The following is a 15100-nucleotide window of genomic DNA, read 5'->3' as shown; positions in this document are numbered from 1 at the left end:
AATCCCTTTCTGTTGTCCCTACTCCCATGGAAAGAGAATCCATACTCTCTCCCTTTTTCACGTCTCAAGAAACCACAAGTGAGTGAAGTATCTGCACATAGCAGAACTACAAGTATGTTTTTGAATGAATAAATGTATACATGTTAAGGAAGTGACTTAGAAATCCCACCCAATTACTGTGGAAGAAACTGAATGATTCGATGGACCAGACCCACTTTTGGAAGCAGGTAAGTTTTATGTGCAGATCTGAGACAATGACAGGATCATTGTCTAGAAAAGTACAAAGTTCTATTTCTTATCACCATGTCATGGAGCCAAATTCTCTCAGTTTCCTTTACTGGCACAAAGAATGCCTTTATATTTTCAGATAATCAGTCTTGAATCACTGGGTAAAGTTTTTATTAAGTCCCTTTCTTTCCAGAAGCTCTTCACTGTGTGCCAATTTAAGGCAATTGCGAAAGCTGTGTGTACACATCCTAAAAATGGACAGGAAATCAAGAATTCTCCAGGTCCAGGGGCTGTGGCCCCAGGCACGTATATTATCAATATTATTATGCCCTTTTTACAGATAAAGAAACAGTCCTGAGAAACTGAGGGTAAAGAGCCCTGTTTCAGCTTACTCATTTGCGAGGAGTAGAGATGGCAGTGAGGTTACCCGTCCCATACTTTTCTGTTCTTTGTCATTCTAATCACAGCTCATTCATTTTCAGCCTGGGTCTCATCATTTACAAGTCTCATTTTAAAGCTGAGGCAAAAATACTTCTGCCATTGAACCAATACCAAGTTATTCAATATCAGGGAAAAAAATACCGGTTTCAGGTTTCTGTTATAGACACCGTGGTAACAATTATTTTCACAGTACACCATACACGTTATCTATCTTTATGGCAGAGTTAAGATGTTGTTATTAAATTTGTGACAAAAGAGCTGGCTCAGAGGGACAGTAAAAGGAAAGAAATACGGAAGACCCTGACCCTAACCCTAATCTTGCCCTAACCTCAACCCATGGAGGAAGACCAAGGCACATAATTACCAATGGAGAGGGAAAACTGGACTAGAATAAAAAACAACAAGAGTCCCAGCAGAAATACAAAATGTTGGAAAAACACTGTTTGCTAGGTGGAAGAAAGAGTGGGTAAGGCAAAGAGAGTGATGTAAGTGGGTGCAAAGCAGACAATAAGACAAAGCCGTCAGATGGTGGGTGGATAGACAGGTTGACAGGTGAGAGGAGGAGAGATGAATGCCAGGGTTGGAGAGAAAGTGTGAGGAGAAGGCAGTGTGTACGAGTGAGAAATTTTAGGTGCCAGACAAGACAGGGCATTGATAGGAAGTTATAGGTGAGTAGAATTCAGGAACTACTGCTCAAAAAATAATCTTTTCTGTTGCTTCAAGATCTACGTTCTAGTGTCATATAGAGCTAGGAGGTGGAGTTAGGTAAAATCAATTTAATCTCTAATCTTACTCTTTGTAATCAGTATGTGTTTATATTCCAAATTATATTAACATAACCAGTAGCATTTGTATTTTCAAAATTTGATAGTTTATCGCGAACTTGCAGGTTAAGTACCTAAACAAATAAGCTGGTTCTGGGAAAATTTGCTGGTTTTCTTGGAAGGCAAAGATTTATGAAAAAGAGAAGAGTTTAGTTATTTCATATCTGTTTTACAAAAGAAAAATATAAAGATAATTGTATTGCATTAGAGAATTGATAATTTCTGTTCAGTGTAGTCACTATGGAAATACTTGTGATTGCCTAAAATCTAAGCAATATAGAAACAAACTATTTTCTCCATCAAGATCAACAAGTTTGGGTTTCTCAGTTCTTGTGAGGAAAAAGCTATACAATTTAATGTAATCAAATGAATGAGGAAAAAGCAGAGGAGGCAGGATTTAGGAAGAAAAGTCTCACACTGAGATAGAAAATAGTGCCACCTGCTGGTAATCATATAACCCTTTTGTTTTCATTTTCTTTCTTTAAAAAAGAGCACTATGATTTTTCTAAATAATTTTTTAACTTAAAATTTTAACTTTAAAATAACTTTTAAAATTTTAAATTAAGAAGCATCGAACACATTTTTAAAATCCAGTGTAATTAAATAACACAACAGAAAACACAGTCTACAGCCTTGCTCTTTCTCTCCCCTTCCCTCCCCCTGCTCCACAGAGATAACTAAGCACTTTCAATCTTTTTAGCTGTGTTTTCTTGTACTCATCTTTAAACAACATTTTTTTGGGGGAAGGGGCTGCACTGGGTCTTCCTTGCTGCACTCCGGCTTCCTCTAGTTGCGGTGAGAGGGGGCTACTCTTCGTTGCAGTGTGCGAGCTTCTCATTGCAGTGGCTTCTCTTGTTGCAGAGCATGGGCTCTAGGTGCACGGACTTCAGTAGTTGTGGCACGTGGGCTTAGTAGGTGTGGCGCACGGGCTCAGTAGTTGTGGCTCGCGGCCTTAGTTGCTCCATGGCATGTGGGATCTTCCCAGGCAAGGGATCGAACCCATGTCCCCTGCATTGACAGGCGGATTCTTAACCGCTGTGCCAGCGGGGAAGTCCCTTTACTTCATTTTGATAATAGTTTTAAACTGGTGCCTCTTGATTTCTTCATTTTAGATATTGTCTGTTGCTTTCATTTTATTATACATGACTATTTAGCTTTCCTTCTTCCCTACTCCCATCACACTAAATATTTACTTTGCAATTTTTGGTTACATAAGGTCAGGATTTACATTGTAAAATGATGATATTACAGTATTACATTACTGTTTCCTTATGAGGCTCCTGGTGTGATAGCACTTTATCACCTTTCTTATTCTCTTTGCTTTTCCTTGATTGCCCCTTTATTTTTATTTGTATAATTTTCTGTTAGCTTCGTTTCACTTTTTTCCCATTGGTTATGCCAACTCCTGTTAGTAGTTTATTTCTAAATGTTTACACAGATCAGATATTTTATCAATTCCATCTTTCCTGGACATGGCCCTTGGGGAATCCTCACTGCCTGCTCAAATTGGCATCTCTTTCTTTTGAGCCATGTTTTCCTTGTCTTTGGAGTGTACCATCTAACAGCTTTTTAAGAAAGGGGGCATGAGGTGTGAATTTTTTGAGTCCTCATAAGTATGTAGTTATTCCACCATCACAATTGATTGATATTTTGCTGGGCATATAATTATTTGTTTAAAAAAATTCCCCCCAGAATTTTAAGGGTTTAACTCATTCTCTTTCTCTGCCCCCACCCCGGCATTATTGAGATATAATTAACAAATAAAATTGTATATACTTAACATGTACAGAGGAGTGATGTCAGTATCATGGTGGAATAAGACATACCTTGTTTTTGTCCCTTCCCTCAGCAACAATAATTCGGCATCCAACCATGGATGATATGCCTTTGGGGAGCTGTGGGATCCAACATCATATACCAAGATACCTCCAAGGAGTCTCACCCTCCCATGCATCAGAACACAAAACTCAATCCTGGATGTGGACCTTACAGCAGTGTATGAATCAGCTTCAGCTCTTCTTGATCACAATCTAGGATCCCCTGGAAAACACTGTGTTAGACAATCATCCACAGGTGAAAAAGCCTTTGTGGAAGTTCAGGTGTCCAGAGGATGTTTCAGGACACTATTAGAGGAGGAAAAATACGAGTTTGGATGCATTTGAGAGGGTAAGAGGAGCAACATTACTTTATTCTCATCCCCTTTTCCCAAGGTGGCACAGCTTGGGACCAAGAGAAATCTTCTAGGCCCATGATTTCTCTTCTGAGGGAAAGTGAGATCATGTGAGTGAGCACCTGGTTTCTCCACAAGGCAGGACACAGCCAAAGAGGCTCATTTCTCTCTCACTCCATCCAGAGTAGTAATTTGTGAGCTGCATTATCGGGGGGCACAGGAACAGCCTAGAAGAAGAGCAGATAGGACTCTCAGAAGGTACAAACCCATTGTGGACTCCATCAAGAAGCCTTTCCTTGAACTGCTGAGAATGCCTCACACATGGATTTCCCAACTGACCCATGGGCACCCCCAGTGCTCAGTGTGCCTCACCTACACATACTCCCACTCTGTGGCTGGCTCCCTGTGTGTGTTCCCCATGGTGTTGGCAAGAGCAAGCTTTGGTAGATGGCTAGTGAACACGTGCAGAAAGCCTGCCTGAATCTGCAGCATGGCAGAGACCATGAACTTGAGTTCTAGTGCCACCATTAGGAAAGCAAAAATGTTGTCAACAATTTGCCTGGTGTATTGCAGGATCAAGAGAAGTCATGTGTGCTTAAACTCTATTACGAGAAATAGCAAGAAGTGTGGAGCAGGTATATTCATAGACAGTCTGAGAAAGTCTCAAAATACCTAGCAGGACAGCTAAAAGGTGTTACTCTCCCAAGGCACTTCATAAAGACTGGAAGAGAGCAATATAAAACTAAGAAACAAAAAATCAAGGAAACATGACACCACTGAAGGATAGTCATATCTTTACATAAGGCCAATACTCCAAGATTGGGAAACTTACCTATGTAATATATAGAAATAAACACAGAGAATTAGGCAAAATAAGGAGACAGAGAAATTTGTTTTGAATGAAGAAACAAGACAAAACCCCAGAAGATGAACTAAGTGAAACGGAGATAAGAGATCCACCCATAAAGAGTGTAAGGTAACAATAATAAAGATACTCAATGAACTCAGGAGAAGAATGATGAACCCAATGAGAAGTTTAACAAAGAGTTAGACAATGTAAAGAAAAAACAAACACAGCTGAAGAAAACAATAACTGAAATAAAATAATGATTATTATATAACAATAATATTATATATTATATATAATATAATAATTACTTATATAAAAATAATATTATATATTATATTGTTATATAATAATAATACACTAGAAGGAAGCAATAGTAGATTAGTTGGTACAGAGGAACAGATCAGCAAACTGCAAGGCAGAGTGGTGGAAATCACCCAAACTGAACAGAAAAAAAGAAGAAAATAAGTTAAAAAAATGAGGATAGTTTAGCAGTCCTCTGGGACAACATCAAGCTTATTAACATTTGCATTGTAGGGATCCCAGAAGGAGAAGAGAGAGAAAAAGGGGCAGATAAATTATTTAAAGAAATAACAGCTGAAAAGTTCCCTAGCCTGGAAAAGGTCACAAATATCCGGGTCCTAGAAGCACAGAGTGCACTACACAAGATAAAACCAAAGACGTCCACATCAAGACATCATATAGTTAAAATGGCAAAAATTAAAGATAAAGAGAGAATCTTAACTCATTATTGACCAGAGATATATTAATTGACTTTTGTTACCCAAACTTTATTGACCAGAGACGTTTCAATATTCATTGACATAACAAATCGCCAGCAACAGACATTAGTTTCTGCAAAAATCCCCCAGTCAACAATGTGTTAAAAGCAGCAAGAGAAAAGCAGCTAGTTATGTACAAGGAAACTGCCATAAGACCATCAACTGACTTTCAACAGTAACTTGGCAGGCCAGAAGGGAATGGCACAATAGTCAAAGCAAGGAAAGAAAAAATGCCTACCACCAAGAATTCTCTACCCAGCATGGCTATCATTCAGATTTGAAGGAGTGATAAAGAAATTCACAGACAAGCAAAAGCTAAAAGAGATCAGTACCACTAAACTGGCTTTACAAGAAATGTTAAAATAACTTTTCCAAGCAAAACTGTTAAAAGACAAAGGTAGTAAAATTGTCTGTATCCCCAAGAAGAAGTTAAGGGATGCACAAAACACAAAGATGTAAAATATGATGTCAGAAACATTAAACGTGTTGGAGAGGAGGTAGTAAAATGCAGGGATGTTAAAATGCACTTGAACTTAAGAGATTGTCAACATTAAATAATTTTATATATATAAAGCTATGTGTACATACATATATGGCTTGTTATATATGAACCTCATGGTAACTCCAACCCAAAAATCAGTAACATACACACACACATAAAAAGAAAGGAATCCAAACACAACACAAAAGATGGTTTCAAACTATACTACAAAGCTACAGCAATCAAAATGGTATGGTACAGGCACAAAAACAGACACAGAGATAAATGGAACAGAATAGAGAGCTCAGAAATGAACACACACTGATATAGTAAAGTAATCTATGACAAAGGAGGCAAAAATATATAATGGGGAAAAGACATCCTGTTCAGTAAATGGTTTTGGGAAACTGGACAGCCACACATAAAAGAAATCAAACTGGACTACTTCATCAAATTCCAATTCTGGGCATTTACCCAAAGAAAACAAAAGCTTTACTTTGAAAAAATATATATACACTCTTATGTTCATTGCAGCACTATTATAATAGCCAAGATATGGGAGCAAATGAAGTGTCCATTGACAGATGAATGGATAAATATAATATATATATATGCAATATTACTCAGTCATTAAAAACATGAAATTTTGGGACTTCCCTGGTGGCACAGTGGTTAAGAATCCACCTGCCAATGTAGGGGACACAGGTTCGAGCCCTGGCCTGGGAAGATCCCACATGTTGCGGAGCAACTAAGCCTGTGCACCACAACTACTGAGCCTGCGCTCTAGAGACCACAAGCCACAACTACTGAGCCTGCATGCCACAACTACTGAAGCCCGTGCACCTAAGATCCCATGCCCCACAACAAGAGAAGTCACCACAATGAGAAGCCCATGCACTGCATTGAAGAGTAGCCCCTGCTTGCCACAACTTAGAGAATGCCCATGTGCAGCAACGAAGACCCAATGCAGCCAAAAATAAATAAATAAAATAAATTAACAACAAAAAAAAAACATGAAATTTTGCCATTTGTGACAACATGGATGGATCTTGAGGGCATTATGCTAAGTGAAATAAGTCAGACAAAGACACATATCATATGATTTCACTTGGTTGAATTTATTCATAAGCATTTTATTCTTTTTGATGCTGTTATAAATGGAATGATTTTCTTAATTTCTCTTTCTGATAGTTTGTTGTTAGTGTATAGAAACACAACTATTTCTGTATGTTGATTTGTATCCTTCAAGTTTACTAAATTTATTTACTAGGTCTAACAGCTTTTCTATGAAGTCTTTATGGTTTTCTGCATATAAGATCATGTCATCTGCAAACAAAGACGATTTTACTTCTTCCTTTCTGATTTGGAGACTTTTATTTCTTTTTCTTGTCTCATTGCTCTGTCTAGGACTTTCAGTACTGTGCTGAATAGAAGTAGTGAAAGTGGGCACCACTCTCTTCTTCCAGAAATTAGTAGAAAATCTTTCAGCTTTTCACCACTGAGCATGATGTTAGATGTGACTTTTATAACATTGTACTATATTCCTTCTATATCAAATTTGTTGGCAGTTTTTTTTTTATCATGAAATCACGTTAAATTTTGTCAAATGCTTTTTCTGTACTTATAGAGATATCATATGATGTTTTTATCCTTCAATCTGTTCTTGTGGTTTATCATATTGATTAATTTGTGTCTTTAAATCATTTTTGCATTCCAGAGATAAATCCAGCTTGATCATGGTGTGTGAAACTTTTAAAGTGCATTTCAATTTGATTTGCTAGTATTTTGTGGAGGATTTTTGAAATGATGTCCATTAGAGATATTGGCCTGTAATTTATTTTCTTGTAGTGTCCTTATCTGGTTTTTATATCATGGTAATACTGGCCTCATAATATGAGTTTGAAAGGGCTCTCTCCTCTTTTTTGAAAGAGTTTGAGAAGGATTGGTATTAAGTCTTCTTTAAAGGTTTGGTCAAATTCATCAATAAAGCTATCTGGTAATGAGCATTTCTTTATGAGCAGTTTTTGATTACTGCTGAATCTTCTACTTGTTATTGGTCTGTTCAGATTTTCTGTTTCTTCATGATTCAGTATTAGTTTCAGTATTAGTACTCAGTTTCTACGTTTCTAAGAATTTATCCATTTCTTCTAGGTTATTCAATTTGTTGGCAGTTTGTTCATAGTAATCTTTTATGATCCCTTTTATTTCTTTGTATCATTTGTAACATCTCTTACATTTAAGATTTTATTTGAGTCTTCTCTCTTTTTCTCTTAGTTTAGTTGAAGGTTTGTTAATTTTGTACAGTTTGTTTAAAAGCTAGCTCTTAGTTTTGTTGATCTTTTCTTCTATTTCCTTTTTTATTTGGTGGGGGGGTCTCTCCATTACATTTATTTTTGTTCTCATCTTTGTTGTTTCCTTTCTTCTTCTAACTGTAGGCTTAATTTATTCTTCTTTTTCTGGTTCTTTGGGGTGTAAGGTTAGATTCTGTTTTGAGATATTTTTTCTTAATGTAGGTATTTATCACTGTAAACTTCCCTCTTAGAACTGCATTTTTGCTTGTCTCAAAATACTTTTAGGTTTCCCTTTTGATTTCTTCTTTGGGTCATTAGTTGTTCAGAAGAGTTTTGTTTATTGTTTTGGAAGAGATACTTGGTGTGATTTCAATCTTCTTAAATTTATTAAGACCTGCTTTTTGACTTACTATGTAATCTATACTGGAAAATGTTCTGTGTGTGCTTCAGAATATTGTGTACTCTAGTGTGTTGGATGAAATGTTCTGTATATGTTTTTTAGCTCTCTTTGGTCTAAAGTGTAGTTCAGATCCAATATTTCCTTATTGATCTTCTGTGTGAATGATCTATCTAATGTCAAAAGTGGGGTATTGGAGTTCCCTACTGTTATTGCATTGTTGTCTATTTTTCCCTTCAGATCTGTTAGCATTTGTTAAATATATTTAGGTGCTCTGATAATGGGTGCATATATATTTATAACTGATACATCCTTTTGGTGAATTGACCATCTTATTATTATAAAATAAATTTTATTCTCTTGTTACAACTTTTGACACAATCTATTTTGTCTGATATAAGAATAGCTATTCCTGCTCTATTGTGGTTTCCCTTTGCATGAAATACCTTTCTGCATCTTTTTTACTTTTAGCTCATTTGTGTCTTAAAGCTAAAATGAGCCTTTTGTTAGCAGCATATAGTTGGGGTATATTTTTTAATCCATTCAGTCACTCTATATCTTTTGATTAGAGAATGATACTCCTTTTAAATTTAAAATCATTCTTAATAGGTAAAGACTTATCATTGACATGTTATACATTGTTTTCTGGCTGTTTTGTAGTTCATTTGTTTTATTGCTTCCTCTTTGCTGTTTTCTTTTGTGATTTGATGATTTTCTGTAGTGGCATGCTTTGATTCTTTTCCTTCCATCATTTATGTATCTACTACAGGTTTTTCACTTGAGGTTAATGAGGCTTATATAAAATATCTTTTAGTTTAAATGGTCTATACTAAACTGATAACTTTGATCACATACAAAATTCTACAATTTTACTTTCTGTCACACATTTTATGTTTTTGATGTCACACTTTACATCTTTTATATTGTGTATCCATTAACAAATTATTGTAGCTATACTTATTTTTAAAATACTTTTGTTCTTTTGTTTTACTTTACAGTAAAGTGATTTACACATTGCCATTACAGTATTAGACTGTTCTGAATTTGACCATATAGTTACCTTTACCTGTGTATATTATACTTTCATGTTTTCAAATTACTAATTAGCATCCTTTCATTGACTCTTGAAGAACTCCTTTTAGCATGTCTTGTAAGACATTTCTAATGGTGATAAACTTTCTCAGCTAAAGGAAAAGTCCTTTATCTCTCCTTTATTTCTGAAGGGCAGCTTTGCTAGTAAAGAATTTGTGATTGACAGTTTTTTTTTTCTTTCAGCACTTTGAATATATCATCCTACTCTCCCATGGTCTGCAAGATTTCTGTTGAGAAACCCACTGAAAGCCTTACAGGGGTTTCTCTGTAAATGGTGAGTTTTTTTTATTTCTTGCTGCTATCAAAATTCTCATTTTCTTTAATTTTAAACATTATTATTATAATATGTCTTGGAGAAAATCTCTTTGAGTTGAATATGTTTGGGGACCTAAGAGCTTCATGGATTTGGATATGCATTTCTCTCCAAGATTTTGGAAATTCTCAGTCATTATTTCTTTAAATAAGCTTTCTGCTCTTTTTTTCTCTCTCTCTACCTCTTCTGGGACTCCATTAATGCATAAGTCATTTTACCCAATTGTATCCCATAATGCACATAGGCTTTCTTCACTTTTTTTCATTTTTTTTCTTTGTTCTCCTCTGATTTGATAATTTCAAATGACTTGTCTTTGAGTACACAAATTCTTTCTTCTGATTGATACAATTTGATCCTCTTTATTGTATTTTTCATTTTAGTCATTGTATTGTTCAACCCCAGAATTTCCGTTTGGTTCTTTTTTATAATTTCTACCTCTCTATTAAACTTCTAATTTTGTTCACGTATTGCTTTTTTTAAATTATCTCATTGTATAGCCTTTCTGCATTTTCCTGTGTTCACTGAAATTCTTTAAAACTATTATTTTGTATTTTTATCAGGCAAATCATAGATTTCCATTTTGGGGAGGTTAATTAATGGAAAATTATTGTGTTCCTTTGGTGGTGTCATGTTTCCTTGATTTTTCATGTTTCTTGAATTCTTGTGTGTTGTATTCTTATATTATTGAAGTAGCAGTCACCCTCCTAGACTTTATGACTGACATCAGGAGAGAAATCCCTCTTCTTGCAATCCCTAAAAGTTTGGAGGATTTCCTCAAATATTTTCTATGGATATGCCTGCTCCACACTTCTTGCTCCCTCTTGGGGTTGGGGGGATTATTAAGATTGCATGCCTTCTTTTGATCCTGCAAAGCCAGAATGCATGCAGACAGATTCCCATTTGCTTTACCTGGGGCAGTGCTGAATGCTAAAGCTTATGTGATTTCTCCCAATCTCACAGAGTTGGGTTGACTTTCTGTGTGCTAGCCATTTGCAATGTCTCATTCTCACCACCAGTGAGTTATGCACAGGGAGCTGGTCATGGGGTTGTGGTAGGTGAGGCACATGGTTTGTTGGCATGCCTGTGAGCTGGTTGAGGGGGGTGGGGTCCAGAGGCAAGCATCCCCAGTGGCTTGTGAGCAGACTTCCTGATGGAGTCTGTGAAGCACTTAGTAAGATCCATGCCCTTTTGATGCATTCAGAACCCTGACTGCTGTGCTCCCAGCCTCTCCCAACCTGTTAGCAATGAAGCTCACCTCAGTATTCTGGGTGAGGTAATAAAGAAGTGGACCCCTTTGGCAGCACTCTGCATAGCTGGAGAAACTGATTGCTCACTCACATGCTCTAAATTTGCCCAATGGGAGAAATCATGGGCTTCGGGGGTCTCTCTTATCACTGAGCTGTGCCACCTTGAGGGAGGGGTGATTTAAGTAAAGTCAAACTATTCCTTTACCTTCCTCAATGCATCTAGTCTCAGATATTTTTGCTCCAACTGTGTGTTGGAATGTCTCTGGCATGTGGCAGGCAGCTGTCATTCTTATATTGCAACAGGAAAAGAGGTTTGGAAAATCTCACTAGTACAATATGAAAACCTTCACTAACTCCTATTATTTTGAGCTCATTGCCTCATCTCTCCTCTCACTATATCTGCTTTTCTCCATTTAGGAGACTTTCTAGTGATTAGCCTGAATAGAAAGCTTAATTCTTCTCAGGGCCATGCATCTTATATAGATCTATGTGTGTGTGTTTTTTAATTCCCTGTATACACACATGTTTTAAATAACTTAATTTTTTGAAGGGTCTCACTCCAGCTTCTCCTTGGAGCTTTAGATGATTTATTATATGGGTCCTATAATCTATTGCTCTAGAGATTTCAAATCTTAGGATCTGCAGGTCTTAGGATCCCCAAAGCCTTCCCATGCAGTGCCCACTTATTCTTCCCATCTGAGGTCTGAGCTGGCAAGACAGAGACCAGTTCTTTAGGCAGCTCCAAGGCACGTCACAATGCTGTAAATAAGCTCTCCTTTTTTCCCTCCAGTTCAAGGAAAGAAATTGAGAACTGGATGCTACCTCTTCCATACCAAGTTGTGCCATGCAATAAAGGGGTTGGGACATGTATGAGCAAAAATGCCACAAAATTTCTTGTTGACTTGAATTTTTGCCATAGTTCGATGTTCATTTAGTTGGTGCACATCCTTTTGTCTGTTTTCCTGAGTCCCTATATAGTATATTTTTCCAGTTGTACTTTTTTATGCATTTGTTTCCCTGAGGAAGTGATGGCTTGGAGCTTCCACCATTTTGCTGACTTACTGCTTTTTATACTTATTCTTTTTGGTGTAGAGTTCTGTGTGTTTTGACAAGTGCACAATATCATGTACTCACTATTATAGTATAAAAATTGTTTTGCTATGATTAAAAAAAAAAACTTGTGCTTCACCTACTCAGCCGTCCCACATTCTTGTTAACCATCTGGCATCCACTGATTATTTTACCGTCTCTAAAGTTTTGCCTTTTCCACAATTACATATAATTGGAAAGATGCATTATGTTTGGTGGGGATATGGAGAAATTGGAACACTCGTACATTGCTGGTTTGAATTTAAAATAGTTCTGCTGCTATGGAAAACAAATAGATGGTTCCTCAAAAAGTTAAACATAGAATTAACTTATGACCCAACAATTCTACTTTCTGTTCTACCCCAAATAATTGAAAACAGTTTTTCAAGTAAACACTTTTTACACAAATGTTCACAGCAGCATTATCCACACTAGCTAAAAGATGGAGATGACCCAAATATCTTATCAACTAATGAATGCATAAAGAAACTGTGGCATTATATACAATGGAATATTATTCAGCCATAAAGGGAATAAAATACTGATACATGCTGCAAGATGGATAATCCTTGAAAACAGTATGAGTGAAAGAATCCAGATACAAAAGGCTACCTATTCTATTATTTCGTTTATGTGAATCATCCAAAATAGGCAAAAGCATAAAGACAGAAAGCAAATGGATGGTTGTAGGAGACTGGGGACCTAGGGATGAGAAGAAACTGCTTAATGGGTATAGTTTTTTGGAGGGGTAATGAGAAATTTGTGGTACTGTACAATGTTGACAGCTGCCAATCCTTGCAAATATACAAAATGCCACTGTATTGTACAATTTAAAATTATTAAATGTGTATTTTATCACAATCAATCCATAAATTATGTTACAAATGAGAAAGGAGAAATAACTGGAGTTGAAAGGAAATTGACATATTGCCAGAAATATTCCCAAGAAAGATTGTGTGAAGCTATTTTTTAAAAGTTTTATTATTACTTTTATTTGACAGGTAATGAGATATTTTATTTTGGGCACTCATTACCACATCCTAGGCATAACCCAAATTTTAATCAAGTTAGAAAGGTTAAACTGTTTGATATTTCCTAGAGGAGCCTTAGAAAATTATAAAGATTTGTTTTTTCACCTTGTTGGACTGCATCCCACAGGCCTGTCTGTACTTGCCCAGCTTTAAGACATAAGAAAGAGCCTGGAGTCAGCAACAGAGACATCAATGGTTTAATGAACGGGGAAGCTTACACATCTGAAGCAAGGTCCTGGAGGAACATCCCACCACGTGCAGTGGACAGCGGGCAGGACATGGTGGCAGTCTTCACTCCCAGGGGAAGGGGAGATTACCAGTTATAGGGGAATTGATGTCAGGTGGGCTCATTAGTTACCAGGAAACCAATAGTGGGGGGTTTCCCCTCACCACCCCTTTGATAAGCTATCCTTAGCTGGGGCCTGAGGCAAGTAGTCAGGAAGGTCAGTCCTGTGAGTAGGGTGTAGGTGAAGCAGGCCCTGGTCAGGAAGTAGCCTGACTATACACACCTTATGAAAAGTGAGAGAATAGAAACAATTAGATTTGATGTAGTACTATTAATGAGTTTCAAGGGAAGAGTTGTCAAATAAGAAGAGATGGCCAGTCTTTCTCAGGTTAAATTTGTATACATGAAAGTCTACATAATATAAATTTTTCTGAGACTATGTGCTATCTATATTGGAAGTCTCTGGTGATTTTTCCATGCCCTTGCTGTTCATAATATGTTTTAACATCAGGGTAAATACTAATCAAAATTCATAGTTGGGGAGGAGAGGAAGAGAAAAAGGTGAGGGAAACTAAGATGTACAAACTTGCAATAACAAAATAAATAACTCACAGGTATAAAAGGTACAGTGTGGGGAATATAGTCAATAATTATGTAATAACTTTATATGGTGACAGATGATAACTAGACTTATCATGGTGACATTTTGAAATGTATAGAAATATCAAAACACTACACTGGGTACCAGGAACTAACAGAGTGTTGTAGGTCAATCGTGCTTCAAAAACAAACATACAAACAAACAAAATCATTTAAAAAGAAATCAGATTTGTGGTTACCAGAGTTGGAAGGTGGGAAGAGGGAAAATTGGATGAAGGTGGACAAAAAGCACAAACTTCCAGTTATAAAATAAATAGTAGGGCTGTAATGTACAACATGATAAATACAATTAACACGGCCATACGTTATATATGAAAGTTGTTCAGAGAGTAAATCCTAAGAGTTCTCATCACAGGGAAGAATTTTTTTTCTATTTCTTTAATATATTTTTATGAGATGATGGATGTTCACTAAATTTCTTATGCTCATCATTTCATGATATATGTAAGGCAAGTCATTATGTTGTACACCTAAAACTTATACAGTGATGTTTCTCAATTATATTTCAACAAAACTGGAAAAAAAATCAGAAAATGTATTGCTTTCCTATATTTATTAGTCTTGGCAGTATTGAATTATATTAGGCAGAAAACAATGTAGTGTAAATCATTTTATTTTATTTATTCCTTAAATAACTAGATAAGGCCAGTCTCACTTAGGAACCTTATATATTCCATTAATTAATGAACTTTGTTAAATAATTAATCTTAATTCATTCCATTGATAGACTTGGGGCTAAACTCTCTGAATATTACTGTAAATGCTGAAAAATATATTGTAGCATTCAACACTTATTCCTGTTGAAAAATTTTAGCAAACCAGGAATAGCAGGAAATCTCCTTTCTTAGTGGGAATTCACCAGAAACTTATAGTATGAAACACTACCTTTGAAAAGAGGAAGTGCTTCCAAAACTCAAACCTGATTATGTCATTGCTGGCCTTCGCAGCGTTCCATGCTCATATTGCTTGCAGAATAAAGTC

At 36.3% G+C, this 15100-nt stretch overlaps 1 protein-coding gene across 1 annotated transcript in view; it reads left to right on the top strand.

The window, feature by feature from the left end:
* Nucleotides 1-200: 200 nt before the first annotated feature.
* The window catches only part of LOC309807278 (uncharacterized protein), a gene marked incomplete at its 5' end in the record, with an annotated part of 66874 nt that continues 51974 nt past the window's right edge, over nucleotides 201-15100 (top strand). Inside the window, one exon of the mRNA XM_082626648.1 lies at nucleotides 201-227. Within this exon, the coding sequence (XP_082482774.1) occupies nucleotides 201-227 (27 nt within the window). The remainder of the gene's footprint in view (nucleotides 228-15100) is intronic.

Source organism: Mesoplodon mirus, assembly GCF_964341445.2.
Source record: "Mesoplodon mirus genome assembly, chromosome: 1".
Lineage (NCBI taxonomy): Eukaryota > Metazoa > Chordata > Mammalia > Artiodactyla > Ziphiidae > Mesoplodon > Mesoplodon mirus.
Note: the sequence above shows the minus strand (reverse complement) of the source record. Positions and strands in the feature narration are given on the sequence as shown.